Consider the following 12387-nt stretch of genomic DNA (forward strand, 5'->3'; position numbering starts at 1 on the left):
ATAAACTAATGACTTCTACTGTAGTGTAATTACTGCAATATAGCTGATAACCATTCTAATTAGTCTTATCTGTGACTGCTATAGACTGCAGGGCCAGTTGATGTATTGTACACAGACTCTAGCTGATAGGGCCAACTGGGACTCACTCATGTCGAACGCATCTCTGTGAGCATTGCCATTGGCTGCAGCTGTTGTGGGGCGGGGTTTATCCACATTGACGTATGAAGGGTCATCACACAGGTCCCGCCCTCCCTCCTTTGCTCCCACTGAAACAACCAATCAGAGGAGTTTAATCACATAACTGTCTGTCAGTATCACCTGGGAGGTGTTCAGGGATGGGAAACAGTTAGAGCAGAACAGATAAATAGAATATCTGTTCTGCAATGTCACAGATAGAAAAACCCAGATAATTCACAGGATGTATAAATCTGAGGCATCCGTTTAGAAATTCTTCTCACCACCAGACATGGTGATAAGAGGAAGTCCAGTGGAGGAAGTGGGAGGAGATGGAGTTAGATGAAACCTACTATAACTACTAAGGACATGGTGATAAGAGGAAGTCCAGTGGAGGAAGTGGGAGGAGATGGAGTTAGATGAAACCTACTATAACTACTAAGGACATGGTGATAAGAGGAAGTCCAGTGGAGGAAGTGGGAGGAGATGGAGTTAGATGAAACCTACTATAACTACTAAGGACATGGTGATGAGAGGAAGTCCAGTGGGAGTGGGAGGAGATGGAGTTAGAGTTAGATTAGAGTTAGATGAAACCTACTACAACTACTAAGGACATGGTGACCTCTAGTGGACAACCAGAGACTTACACAACCAGAGACTTTCTGTTTAACTATTCGTCACAGACGGATTGGGCGATTTCAGCAGAGCGAGTCGACAAAGACATAAAAGCGTAAATATGTACATTGCATTTCTACATCTGAATGAGCGGGTGTTAGGGTGCTAAATATCCATATTTACGATGAGCGTATTATTCAACTGCATGTATGATAGATTAATTCCTCTGTCTCTCCTTCTCCCGCTCTTTCCCCAGCCCTTTCACTGTGTAACCAGCCGTCATATCGGGTTAGTCCACTAGGGACTTTTCATTGCATTATGTTAGAAATCACCGTATAATCTATCCTGTGTGTGTTAATGTCATTCTGTGTGATTATTTAGTTAGTCAGTAAATAAATAATTAAGCCAGTTTGTGTATCGCTGAATCATCATGCAGACTAGGGTTGGTGCAAGTCAACGGTGTTCAGAATGAGACTGATATGAGGTAATAATAATTCATGGATGACTAATATGATATAGGTATATTCTGATATTATTCAAACTTTTTCTGTGGTGCCCCAAGATTGCTAATGAGTTAATTGTTACGTCATTAATTTAATCACATAATCATTTAAACGTAGTAAATTGATTTTATTAAATAATTGTCATAGCATTAATGGTATTCACGTCACAACACCCCTATGGGAACACAGAGACCAGTTGACACACACACTGTCCGAGAGCAACACACACACTGTCCGAGAGCAACACACACACTGTCCTAGAGCAACACGCACTGTCCTAGAGCAACACGCACTGTCCTAGAGCAACACGCACTGTCCGAGAGCAACACGCACTGTCCGAGAGCAACACGCACTGTCCTAGAGCAACACGCCCTGTCCTAGAGCAACACGCACACTGTCCGAGAGCAACACGCACACTGTCCGAGAGCAACACACACTGTCCTAGAGCAACACGCACACTGTCCTAGAGCAACACGCACACTGTCCTAGAGCAACACGCACACTGTCCTAGAGCAACACGCACACTGTCCTAGAGCAACACGCACACTGTCCTAGAGCAACACGCACACTGTCCGAGAGCAACACGCACACTGTCCGAGAGCAACACGCACTGTCCGAGAGCAACACGCACTGTCCGAGAGCAACACGCACTGTCCGAGAGCAACACACACACTGTCCGAGAGCAACACACACACTGTCCTAGAGCAACACACACTGTCCGAGAGCAACACACACTGTCCGAGAGCAACACACACACTGTCCTAGAGCAACACACGCACTGTCCGAGAGCAACACACGCACTGTCCGAGAGCAACACGCACTGTCCGAGAGCAACACGCACTGTCCGAGAGCAACACGCACTGTCCGAGAGCAACACGCACTATCCGAGAGCAACACACACACTGTCCGAGAGAAACACGCACTGTCCGAGAGCAACACGCACTGTCCGAGAGCAACACACACTGTCCGAGAGCAACACACACTGTCCGAGAGCAACACACACTGTCCGACAGCAACACACACTGTCCGAGAGCAACACACACTGTCCGAGAGCAACACACACTGTCCGAGAGCAACACAAACACTGTCCGAGAGCAACACACACACTGTCCTAGAGCAACACACACACTGTCCTAGAGCAACACACACACTGTCCTAGAGCAACACACACTGTCCTAGAGTAACACACACTGTCCGAGAGTAACACACACTGTCCTAGAGCAACACACACAAGGTCAATCTGACTCATTTCCTCTCACTGCAAGTCATTGTATTGTGTCACCTCATATCCTTTAGCTGTGTGTGTGAGTGAGTGAGTGAGTGAGAGAGATTGCTCACTTGGTAGAGGGGGAAGCGGCTGCTTGTGAATATCATTCTGACCCGGCTGTCCATAGGGCTGAAAAGACACACCAGAAGCAATTAAGATACAGATGGAAAAACATACATTACACTGACCAACTGACGACACACACACACACACACTGAGGTGAATAAGGAGAGCGCCAGAGAGAGTGGAAGACTAAGGCCTGCTGTGATGTGAGAGTGAGACTGGGTCAGATGATTAGCCCAGCAGTCTGGATTCAATACAATGGACTAACAATTACTTGATGTGTGTGTGTGTGTGTGTGTGTGTGTGTGTGTGTATATATCTCCATCTCACCAGCGTAGCCCCAGGGCGGGCCCTCATGTCCACCAGTCCCCCAGGAGGAGGTTGTTTCCCGGGGAAGTTATTATAGTACGGAACATCTGCAGGGGGCGGTGCTCCCTCATCTTCCTCTTCCTCCCACGCTGAGCCATCAAACGGAGCCATCCTGAGAAAGGGGAGAGGAGTTGTAACTCAGGAGTGAGAAACACACACACACACACACACACACACACACACCTGTCATGGGGGGTGACCAGTTTGGGGGGGTTCTTCAGGTACTGTTTGAAGCGTAGTTCGAAGGCCTGCCCTATAGTACTGATGACTTCCTGGGCCAAGCCCTCCGAACACTCCAGGATATGACACGCTGCACAGAAAAGAAGCAGAGAGGAGGGTAAACAACAGAGGAAAGGAAACAGAATATTGGCACTGCCTCGCTGTCCAAAGAAAGGTACTGAACAGGGATTTGATGTGCTGCTGGATAAATATATTGAGTTTGTGTTTATTTTTACAGGGACAGTGCAATGTTTCAGTAAAAGTGCCGGTTTTAGCCAGCTGGCTAATTTTCAACTGCAGTCCCTGGGCAGGTTATTAAAAACAATTACAATATAGACAATCAATGAGCAGTGAGCAGTGAGCACACGCAGAATAATATAGGACAAGCAACACGTAGCATGCAGACAAAGCAACAAAACAAAATACATAAAAGCAACAAAGTAGAGGGATGACATTGATGTAAGGTACTGAACAAGGACTGGATGTGCTGCTGGATAAATCTATTGGAGGGATGACATTGATGTAAGGTACTGAACAAGGACTGGATGTGCTGCTGGATAAATCTATTGGAGGGATGACATTGATGTAAGGTAATGAACAAGGACTGGATGTGCTGCTGGATAAATCTATTGGAGGGATGACATTGATGTAAGGTACTGAACAAGGACTGGATGTGCTGCTGGATAAATCTATTGGAGGGATGACATTGATGTAAGGTACTGAACAAGGACTGGATGTGCTGCTGGATAAATCTATTGGAGGGTGATGATGTAAGGTACTGAACAAGGACTGGATGTGCTGCTGGATAAATCTATTGGAGGGATGACATTGATGTAAGGTACTGAACAAGGACTGGATGTGCTGCTGGATAAATCTATTGGAGGGATGACATTGATGTAAGGTACTGAACAAGGACTGGATGTGCTGCTGGATAAATCTATTGGAGGAATGACATTGATGTAAGGTACTGAACAAGGACTGGATGTGCTGCTGGATAAATCTATTGGAGGGATGACATTGATGTAAGGTACTGAACAAGGACTGGATGTGCTGCTGGATAAATCTATTGGAGGGATGACATTGATGTAAGGTACTGAACAAGGACTGGATGTGCTGCTGGATAAATCTATTGGAGGGATGCCATTGATGTAAGGTACTGAACAAGGACTGGATGTGCTGCTGGATAAATCTATTGGAGGGATGACATTGATGTAAGGTACTGAACAAGGACTGGATGTGCTGCTGGATAAATCTATTGGAGGGTGATGATGTAAGGTACTGAACAAGGTCTGGATGTGCTGCTGGATAAATCTATTGGAGGGATGACATTGATGTAAGGTACTGAACAAGGATTGGATGTGCTGCTGGATAAATCTATTGGAGGGATGACATTGATGTAAGGTACTGAACAAGGACTGGATGTGCTGCTGGATAAATCTATTGGAGGGATGACATTGATGTAAGGTACTGAACAAGGACTGGATGTGCTGCTGGATAAATCTATTGGAGGGTGATGATGTAAGGTACTGAACAAGGACTGGATGTGCTGCTGGATAAATCTATTGGAGGGATGACATTGATGTAAGGTACTGAACAAGGACTGGATGTGCTGCTGGATAAATCTATTGGAGGGATGACATTGAGGTAAGGTACTGAACAAGGACTGGATGTGCTGCTGGATAAATCTATTGGAGGGATGACATTGATGTAAGGTACTGAACAAGGACTGGATGTGCTGCTGGATAAATCTATTGGAGGGATGACATTGAGGTAAGGTACTGAACAAGGACTGGATGTGCTGCTGGATAAATCTATTGGAGGGATGACATTGATGTAAGGTACTGAACATGGACTGGATGTGCTGCTGGATAAATCTATTGGAGGGATGAAATTGATGTAAGGTACTGAACAAGGACTGGATGTGCTGCTGGATAAATCTATTGGAGGGATGACATTGATGTAAGGTACTGAACAAGGACTGGATGTGCAGCTGGATAAATCTATTGGAGGGATGACATTGATGTAAGGTACTGAACAAGGACTGGATGTGCTGCTGGATAAATCTATTGGAGGGATGCCATTGATGTAAGGTACTGAACAAGGACTGGATGTGCTGCTGGATAAATCTATTGGAGGGATGACATTGATGCAAGGTACTGAACAAGGACTGGATGTGCTGCTGGATAAATCTATTGGAGGGATGCCATTGATGTAAGGTAATGAACAAGGACTGGATGTGCTGCTGGATAAATATATTGGAGGGATGACATTGATGTAAGGTACTGAACAAGGACTGGATGTGCTGCTGGATAAATCTATTGGAGGGTGATGATGTAAGGTACTGAACAAGGACTGGATGTGCTGCTGGATAAATCTATTGGAGGGATGACATTGAGGTAAGGTACTGAACAAGGACTGGATGTGCTGCTGGATAAATCTATTGGAGGGATGACATTGATGTAAGGTACTGAACAAGGACTGGATGTGCTGCTGGATAAATCTATTGGAGGGTGATGATGTAAGGTACTGAACAAGGACTGGATGTGCTGCTGGATAAATCTATTGGAGGGATGACATTGATGTAAGGTACTGAACAAGGACTGGATGTGCTGCTGGATAAATCTATTGGAGGGATGACATTGATGTAAGGTACTGAACAAGGACTGGATGTGCTGCTGGATAAATCTATTGGAGGGATGCCATTGATGTAAGGTACTGAACAAGGACTGGATGTGCTGCTGGATAAATCTATTGGAGGGATGACATTGATGCAAGGTACTGAACAAGGACTGGATGTGCTGCTGGATAAATCTATTGGAGGGATGCCATTGATGTAAGGTACTGAACAAGGACTGGATGTGCTGCTGGATAAATCTATTGGAGGGATGACATTGATGTAAGGTACTGAACAAGGACTGGATGTGCTGCTGGATAAATCTATTGAAGGGATGACATTGATGTAAAGTACTGAACAAGGACTGGATGTGCTGCTGGGTAAATCTATTGGAGGGATGACATTGATGTAAGGTACTGAACAAGGACTGGATGTGCTGCTGGATAAATCTATTGGAGGGATGACATTGATGTAAGGTACTGAACAAGGACTGGATGTGCTGCTGGATAAATCTATTGGAGGGTGATGATGTAAGGTACTGAACAAGGACTGGATGTGCTGCTGGGTAAATCTATTGGACGGATGACATTGATGTAAGGTACTGAACAAGGACTGGATGTGCTGCTGGATAAATCTATTGGAGGGATGACATTGATGTAAGGTACTGAACAAGGACTGGATGTGCTGCTGGATAAATCTATTGGAGGGATGACATTGATGTAAGGTACTGAACAAGGACTGGATGTGCTGCTGGATAAATCTATTGGAGGGATGCCATTGATGTACGGTACTGAACAAGGACTGGATGTGCTGCTGGATAAATCTATTGGAGGGATGACATTGATGCAAGGTACTGAACAAGGACTGGATGTGCTGCTGGATAAATCTATTGGAGGGATGCCATTGATGTAAGGTACTGAACAAGGACTGGATGTGCTGCTGGATAAATCTATTGGAGGGATGACATTGATGTAAGGTACTGAACAAGGACTGGATGTGCTGCTGGATAAATCTATTGGAGGGATGACATTGATGTAAGGTACTGAACAAGGACTGGATGTGCTGCTGGATAAATCTATTGGAGGGATGCCATTGATGTAAGGTACTGAACAAGGACTGGATGTGCTGCTGGATAAATATATTGGAGGGATGACATTGATGTAAGGTACTGAACAAGGACTGGATGTGCTGCTGGATAAATCTATTGGAGGGTGATGATGTAAGGTACTGAACAAGGACTGGATGTGCTGCTGGATAAATCTATTGGAGGGATGACATTGAGGTAAGGTACTGAACAAGGACTGGATGTGCTGCTGGATAAATCTATTGGAGGGATGACATTGATGTAAGGTACTGAACAAGGACTGGATGTGCTGCTGGATAAATCTATTGGAGGGTGATGATGTAAGGTACTGAACAAGGACTGGATGTGCTGCTGGATAAATCTATTGGAGGGTGATGATGTAAGGTACTGAACAAGGACTGGATGTGCTGCTGGGTAAATCTATTGGACGGATGACATTGATGTAAGGTACTGAACAAGGACTGGATGTGCTGCTGGATAAATCTATTGGAGGGATGACATTGATGTAAGGTACTGAACAAGGACTGGATGTGCTGCTGGATAAATCTATTGGAGGGATGACATTGATGTAAGGTACTGAACAAGGACTGGATGTGCTGCTGGATAAATCTATTGGAGGGATGCCATTGATGTAAGGTACTGAACAAGGACTGGATGTGCTGTTGGATAAATCTATTGGAGGGATGACATTGATGCAAGGTACTGAACAAGGACTGGATGTGCTGCTGGATAAATCTATTGGAGGGATGCCATTGATGTAAGGTACTGAACAAGGACTGGATGTGCTGCTGGATAAATCTATTGGAGGGATGACATTGATGTAAGGTACTGAACAAGGACTGGATGTGCTGCTGGATAAATCTATTGGAGGGATGACATTGATGTAAGGTACTGAACAAGGACTGGATGTGCTGCTGGATAAATCTATTGGAGGGATGCCATTGATGTAAGGTACTGAACAAGGACTGGATGTGCTGCTGGATAAATCTATTGGAGGGATGACATTGATGTAAGGTACTGAACAAGGACTGGATGTGCTGCTGGATAAATCTATTGGAGGGTGATGATGTAAGGTACTGAACAAGGACTGGATGTGCTGCTGGATAAATCTATTGGAGGGATGACATTGATGTAAGGTACTGAACAAGGACTGGATGTGCTGCTGGATAAATCTATTGGAGGGATGACATTGATGTAAGGTACTGAACAAGGACTGGATGTGCTGCTGGATAAATCTATTGGAGGGATGCCATTGATGTAAGGTACTGAACAAGGACTGGATGTGCTGCTGGATAAATATATTGGAGGGATGACATTGATGTAAGGTACTGAACAAGGACTGGATGTGCTGCTGGATAAATCTATTGGAGGGTGATGATGTAAGGTACTGAACAAGGACTGGATGTGCTGCTGGATAAATCTATTGGAGGGATGACATTGAGGTAAGGTACTGAACAAGGACTGGATGTGCTGCTGGATAAATCTATTGGAGGGATGACATTGATGTAAGGCACTGAACAAGGACTGGATGTGCTGCTGGATAAATCTATTGGAGGGTGATGATGTAAGGTACTGAACAAGGACTGGATGTGCTGCTGGATAAATCTATTGGAGGGTGATGATGTAAGGTACTGAACAAGGACTGGATGTGCTGCTGGGTAAATCTATTGGACGGATGACATTGATGTAAGGTACTGAACAAGGACTGGATGTGCTGCTGGATAAATCTATTGGAGGGATGACATTGATGTAAGGTACTGAACAAGGACTGGATGTGCTGCTGGATAAATCTATTGGAGGGATGACATTGATGTAAGGTACTGAACAAGGACTGGATGTGCTGCTGGATAAATCTATTGGAGGGATGCCATTGATGTAAGGTACTGAACAAGGACTGGATGTGCTGCTGGATAAATCTATTGGAGGGATGACATTGATGCAAGGTACTGAACAAGGACTGGATGTGCTGCTGGATAAATCTATTGGAGGGATGCCATTGATGTAAGGTACTGAACAAGGACTGGATGTGCTGCTGGATAAATCTATTGGAGGGTGATGATGTAAGGTACTGAACAAGGACTGGATGTGCTGCTGGATAAATCTATTGGAGGGTGATGATGTAAGGTACTGAACAAGGACTGGATGTGCTGCTGGGTAAATCTATTGGACGGATGACATTGATGTAAGGTACTGAACAAGGACTGGATGTGCTGCTGGATAAATCTATTGGAGGGATGACATTGATGTAAGGTACTGAACAAGGACTGGATGTGCTGCTGGATAAATCTATTGGAGGGATGACATTGATGTAAGGTACTGAACAAGGACTGGATGTGCTGCTGGATAAATCTATCGGAGGGATGCCATTGATGTAAGGTACTGAACAAGGACTGGATGTGCTGCTGGATAAATCTATTGGAGGGATGACATTGATGCAAGGTACTGAACAAGGACTGGATGTGCTGCTGGATAAATCTATTGGAGGGATGCCATTGATGTAAGGTACTGAACAAGGACTGGATGTGCTGCTGGATAAATCTATTGGAGGGATGACATTGATGTAAGGTACTGAACAAGGACTGGATGTGCTGCTGGATAAATCTATTGGAGGGATGACATTGATGTAAGGTACTGAACAAGGACTGGATGTGCTGCTGGATAAATCTATTGGAGGGATGCCATTGATGTAAGGTACTGAACAAGGACTGGATGTGCTGCTGGATAAATCTATTGGAGGGATGACATTGATGTAAGGTACTGAACAAGGACTGGATGTGCTGCTGGATAAATCTATTGGAGGGATGACATTGATGTAAGGTACTGAACAAGGACTGGATGTGCTGCTGGATAAATCTATTGGAGGGATGACATTGATGTAAGGTACTGAACAAGGACTGGATGTGCTGCTGGATAAATCTATTGGAGGGTGATGATGTAAGGTACTGAACAAGGACTGGATGTGCTGCTGGATAAATCTATTGGAGGGATGACATTGATGTAAGGTACTGAACAAGGACTGGATGTGCTGCTGGATAAATCTATTGGAGGGATGACATTGAGGTAAGGTACTGAACAAGGACTGGATGTGCTGCTGGATAAATCTATTGGAGGGATGACATTGATGTAAGGTACTGAACAAGGACTGGATGTGCTGCTGGATAAATCTATTGGAGGGATGACATTGAGGTAAGGTACTGAACAAGGACTGGATGTGCTGCTGGATAAATCTATTGGAGGGATGACATTGATGTAAGGTACTGAACATGGACTGGATGTGCTGCTGGATAAATCTATTGGAGGGATGACATTGATGTAAGGTACTGAACAAGGACTGGATGTGCTGCTGGATAAATCTATTGGAGGGATGACATTGAGGTAAGGTACTGAACAAGGACTGGATGTGCTGCTGGATAAATCTATTGGAGGGATGACATTGAGGTAAGGTACTGAACAAGGACTGGATGTGCTGCTGGATAAATCTATTGGAGGGATGACATTGATGTAAGGTACTGAACAAGGACTGGATGTGCTGCTGGATAAATCTATTGGAGGGATGACATTGATGTAAGGTACTGAACAAGGACTGGATGTGCTGCTGGATAAATCTATTGGAGGGATGACATTGATGTAAGGTACTGAACAAGGACTGGATGTGCTGCTGGATAAATCTATTGGAGGGATGACATTGAGGTAAGGTACTGAACAAGGACTGGATGTGCTGCTGGATAAATCTATTGGAGGGATGACATTGATGTAAGGTACTGAACAAGGACTGGATGTGCTGCTGGATAAATCTATTGGAGGGATGACATTGATGCAAGGTACTGAACAAGGACTGGATGTGCTGCTGGATAAATCTATTGGAGGGATGACATTGATGTAAGGTACTGAACAAGGACTGGATGTGCTGCTGGATAAATCTATTGGAGGAATGACATTGATGTAAGGTACTGAACAAGGACTGGATGTGCTGCTGGATAAATCTATTGGAGGGATGACATTGATGTAAGGTACTGAACAAGGACTGGATGTGCTGCTGGATAAATCTATTGGAGGGATGACATTGATGTAAGGTACTGAACAAGGACTGGATGTGCTGCTGGATAAATCTATTGGAAGGATGACATTGATGTAAGGTACTGAACAAGGACTGGATGTGCTGCTGGATAAATCTATTGGAGGGATGACATTGATGTAAGGTACTGAACAAGGACTGGATGTGGTGCTGGATAAATCTATTGGAAGGATGACATTGATGTAAGGTACTGAACAAGGACTGGATGTGCTGCTGGATAAATCTATTGGAGGGATGACATTGATGTAAGGTACTGAACAAGGACTGGATGTGCTGCTGGATAAATCTATTGGAGGGATGACATTGATGTAAGGTACTGAACAAGGACTGGATGTGCTGCTGGATAAATCTATTGGAGGGATGACATTGATGTAAGGTACTGAACAAGGACTGGATGTGCTGCTGGATAATCTATTGGAGGGATGCCATTGATGTAAGGTACTGAACAAGGACTGGATGTGCTGCTGGGTAAATCTATTGGACGGATGACATTGATGTAAGGTACTGAACAACGACTGGATGTGCTGCTGGATAAATCTATTGGAGGGATGACATTGATGTAAGGTACTGAACAAGGACTGGATGTGCTGCTGGATAAATCTATTGGAGGGATGACATTGAGTCTCACCTCTCTGGTTGACTGGGTCTTTGGCCACGTATGCTACATACTCTGCTGTGTCCTGAGGGAGAGAAAAGAGAAGAGGGGGATGGGGAGGAGGAAGAGAGGGTGGGAGGGGTAAATGAGAGGGAAATATGGAGAGGGTGAGGAGAAAAGGGGAGAGTGGGTGAGTCGGAAGAGAGAAGGAAGCAAAGACATTTAGTCGGAAGAGCTATTAACACACAATGATCTAGAGAGGAGGAAGAGCTATTAACGCACAATGATCTAGAGAGGAAGAGCTATTAACACACAATGATCTAGAGAGGAGGAAGAGCTATTAACACACAATGATCTAGAGAGGAGGAAGAGCTATTAACACACAATGATCTAGAGAGGAAGAGCTATTAACACACAATGATCTAGAGAGGAGGAAGAGCTATTAACACACAATGATCTAGAGAGGAAGAGCTATTAACACACAATGATCTAGAGAGGAAGAGCTATTAACACACAATGATCTAGAGAGGAGGAAGAGCTATTAACACACAATGATCTAGAGAGGAAGAGCTATTAACACACAATGATCTAGAGAGGAAGAGCTGGAAAAGAAAGAATTACATGCCAGAGGAAGAGAAGTAGGGAGTCACACTGACGTGGATGAAGAGTAGTAGATGGACAGAGTGAAGCAGAGAGAGAGAGAGAGAGGAGTAGATGGACAGAGTGAAGCAGAGAGAGAGAGAGAGAGGAGTAGATGGACAGAGTGAAGCAGAGAGAGAGAGAGAGGAGTAGATGGACAGAGTGAAGCA

At 44.5% G+C, this 12387-nt stretch overlaps 1 protein-coding gene across 5 annotated transcripts in view; it reads right to left on the reverse strand.

The window, feature by feature from the left end:
• Nucleotides 1-12387, reverse strand: part of LOC110536161 (SHC-transforming protein 1) — a 39750-nt gene that overhangs the window by 3726 nt on the left and 23637 nt on the right. For all 5 annotated transcript variants that reach the window (XM_036939542.1, XM_036939552.1, XM_036939546.1 and 2 more), the window contains 5 exons: nucleotides 11612-11663; nucleotides 3175-3301; nucleotides 2953-3103; nucleotides 2631-2688; nucleotides 147-266 (listed from right to left, as the gene is read on the reverse strand). In XM_036939542.1, coding sequence (XP_036795437.1) covers nucleotides 147-266; nucleotides 2631-2688; nucleotides 2953-3103; nucleotides 3175-3301; nucleotides 11612-11663 — 508 coding nt within the window. The remainder of the gene's footprint in view (nucleotides 1-146; nucleotides 267-2630; nucleotides 2689-2952; nucleotides 3104-3174; nucleotides 3302-11611; nucleotides 11664-12387) is intronic.

Source organism: Oncorhynchus mykiss, chromosome 2 (assembly GCF_013265735.2).
Source record: "Oncorhynchus mykiss isolate Arlee chromosome 2, USDA_OmykA_1.1, whole genome shotgun sequence".
Classification (NCBI taxonomy): domain Eukaryota; kingdom Metazoa; phylum Chordata; class Actinopteri; order Salmoniformes; family Salmonidae; genus Oncorhynchus; species Oncorhynchus mykiss.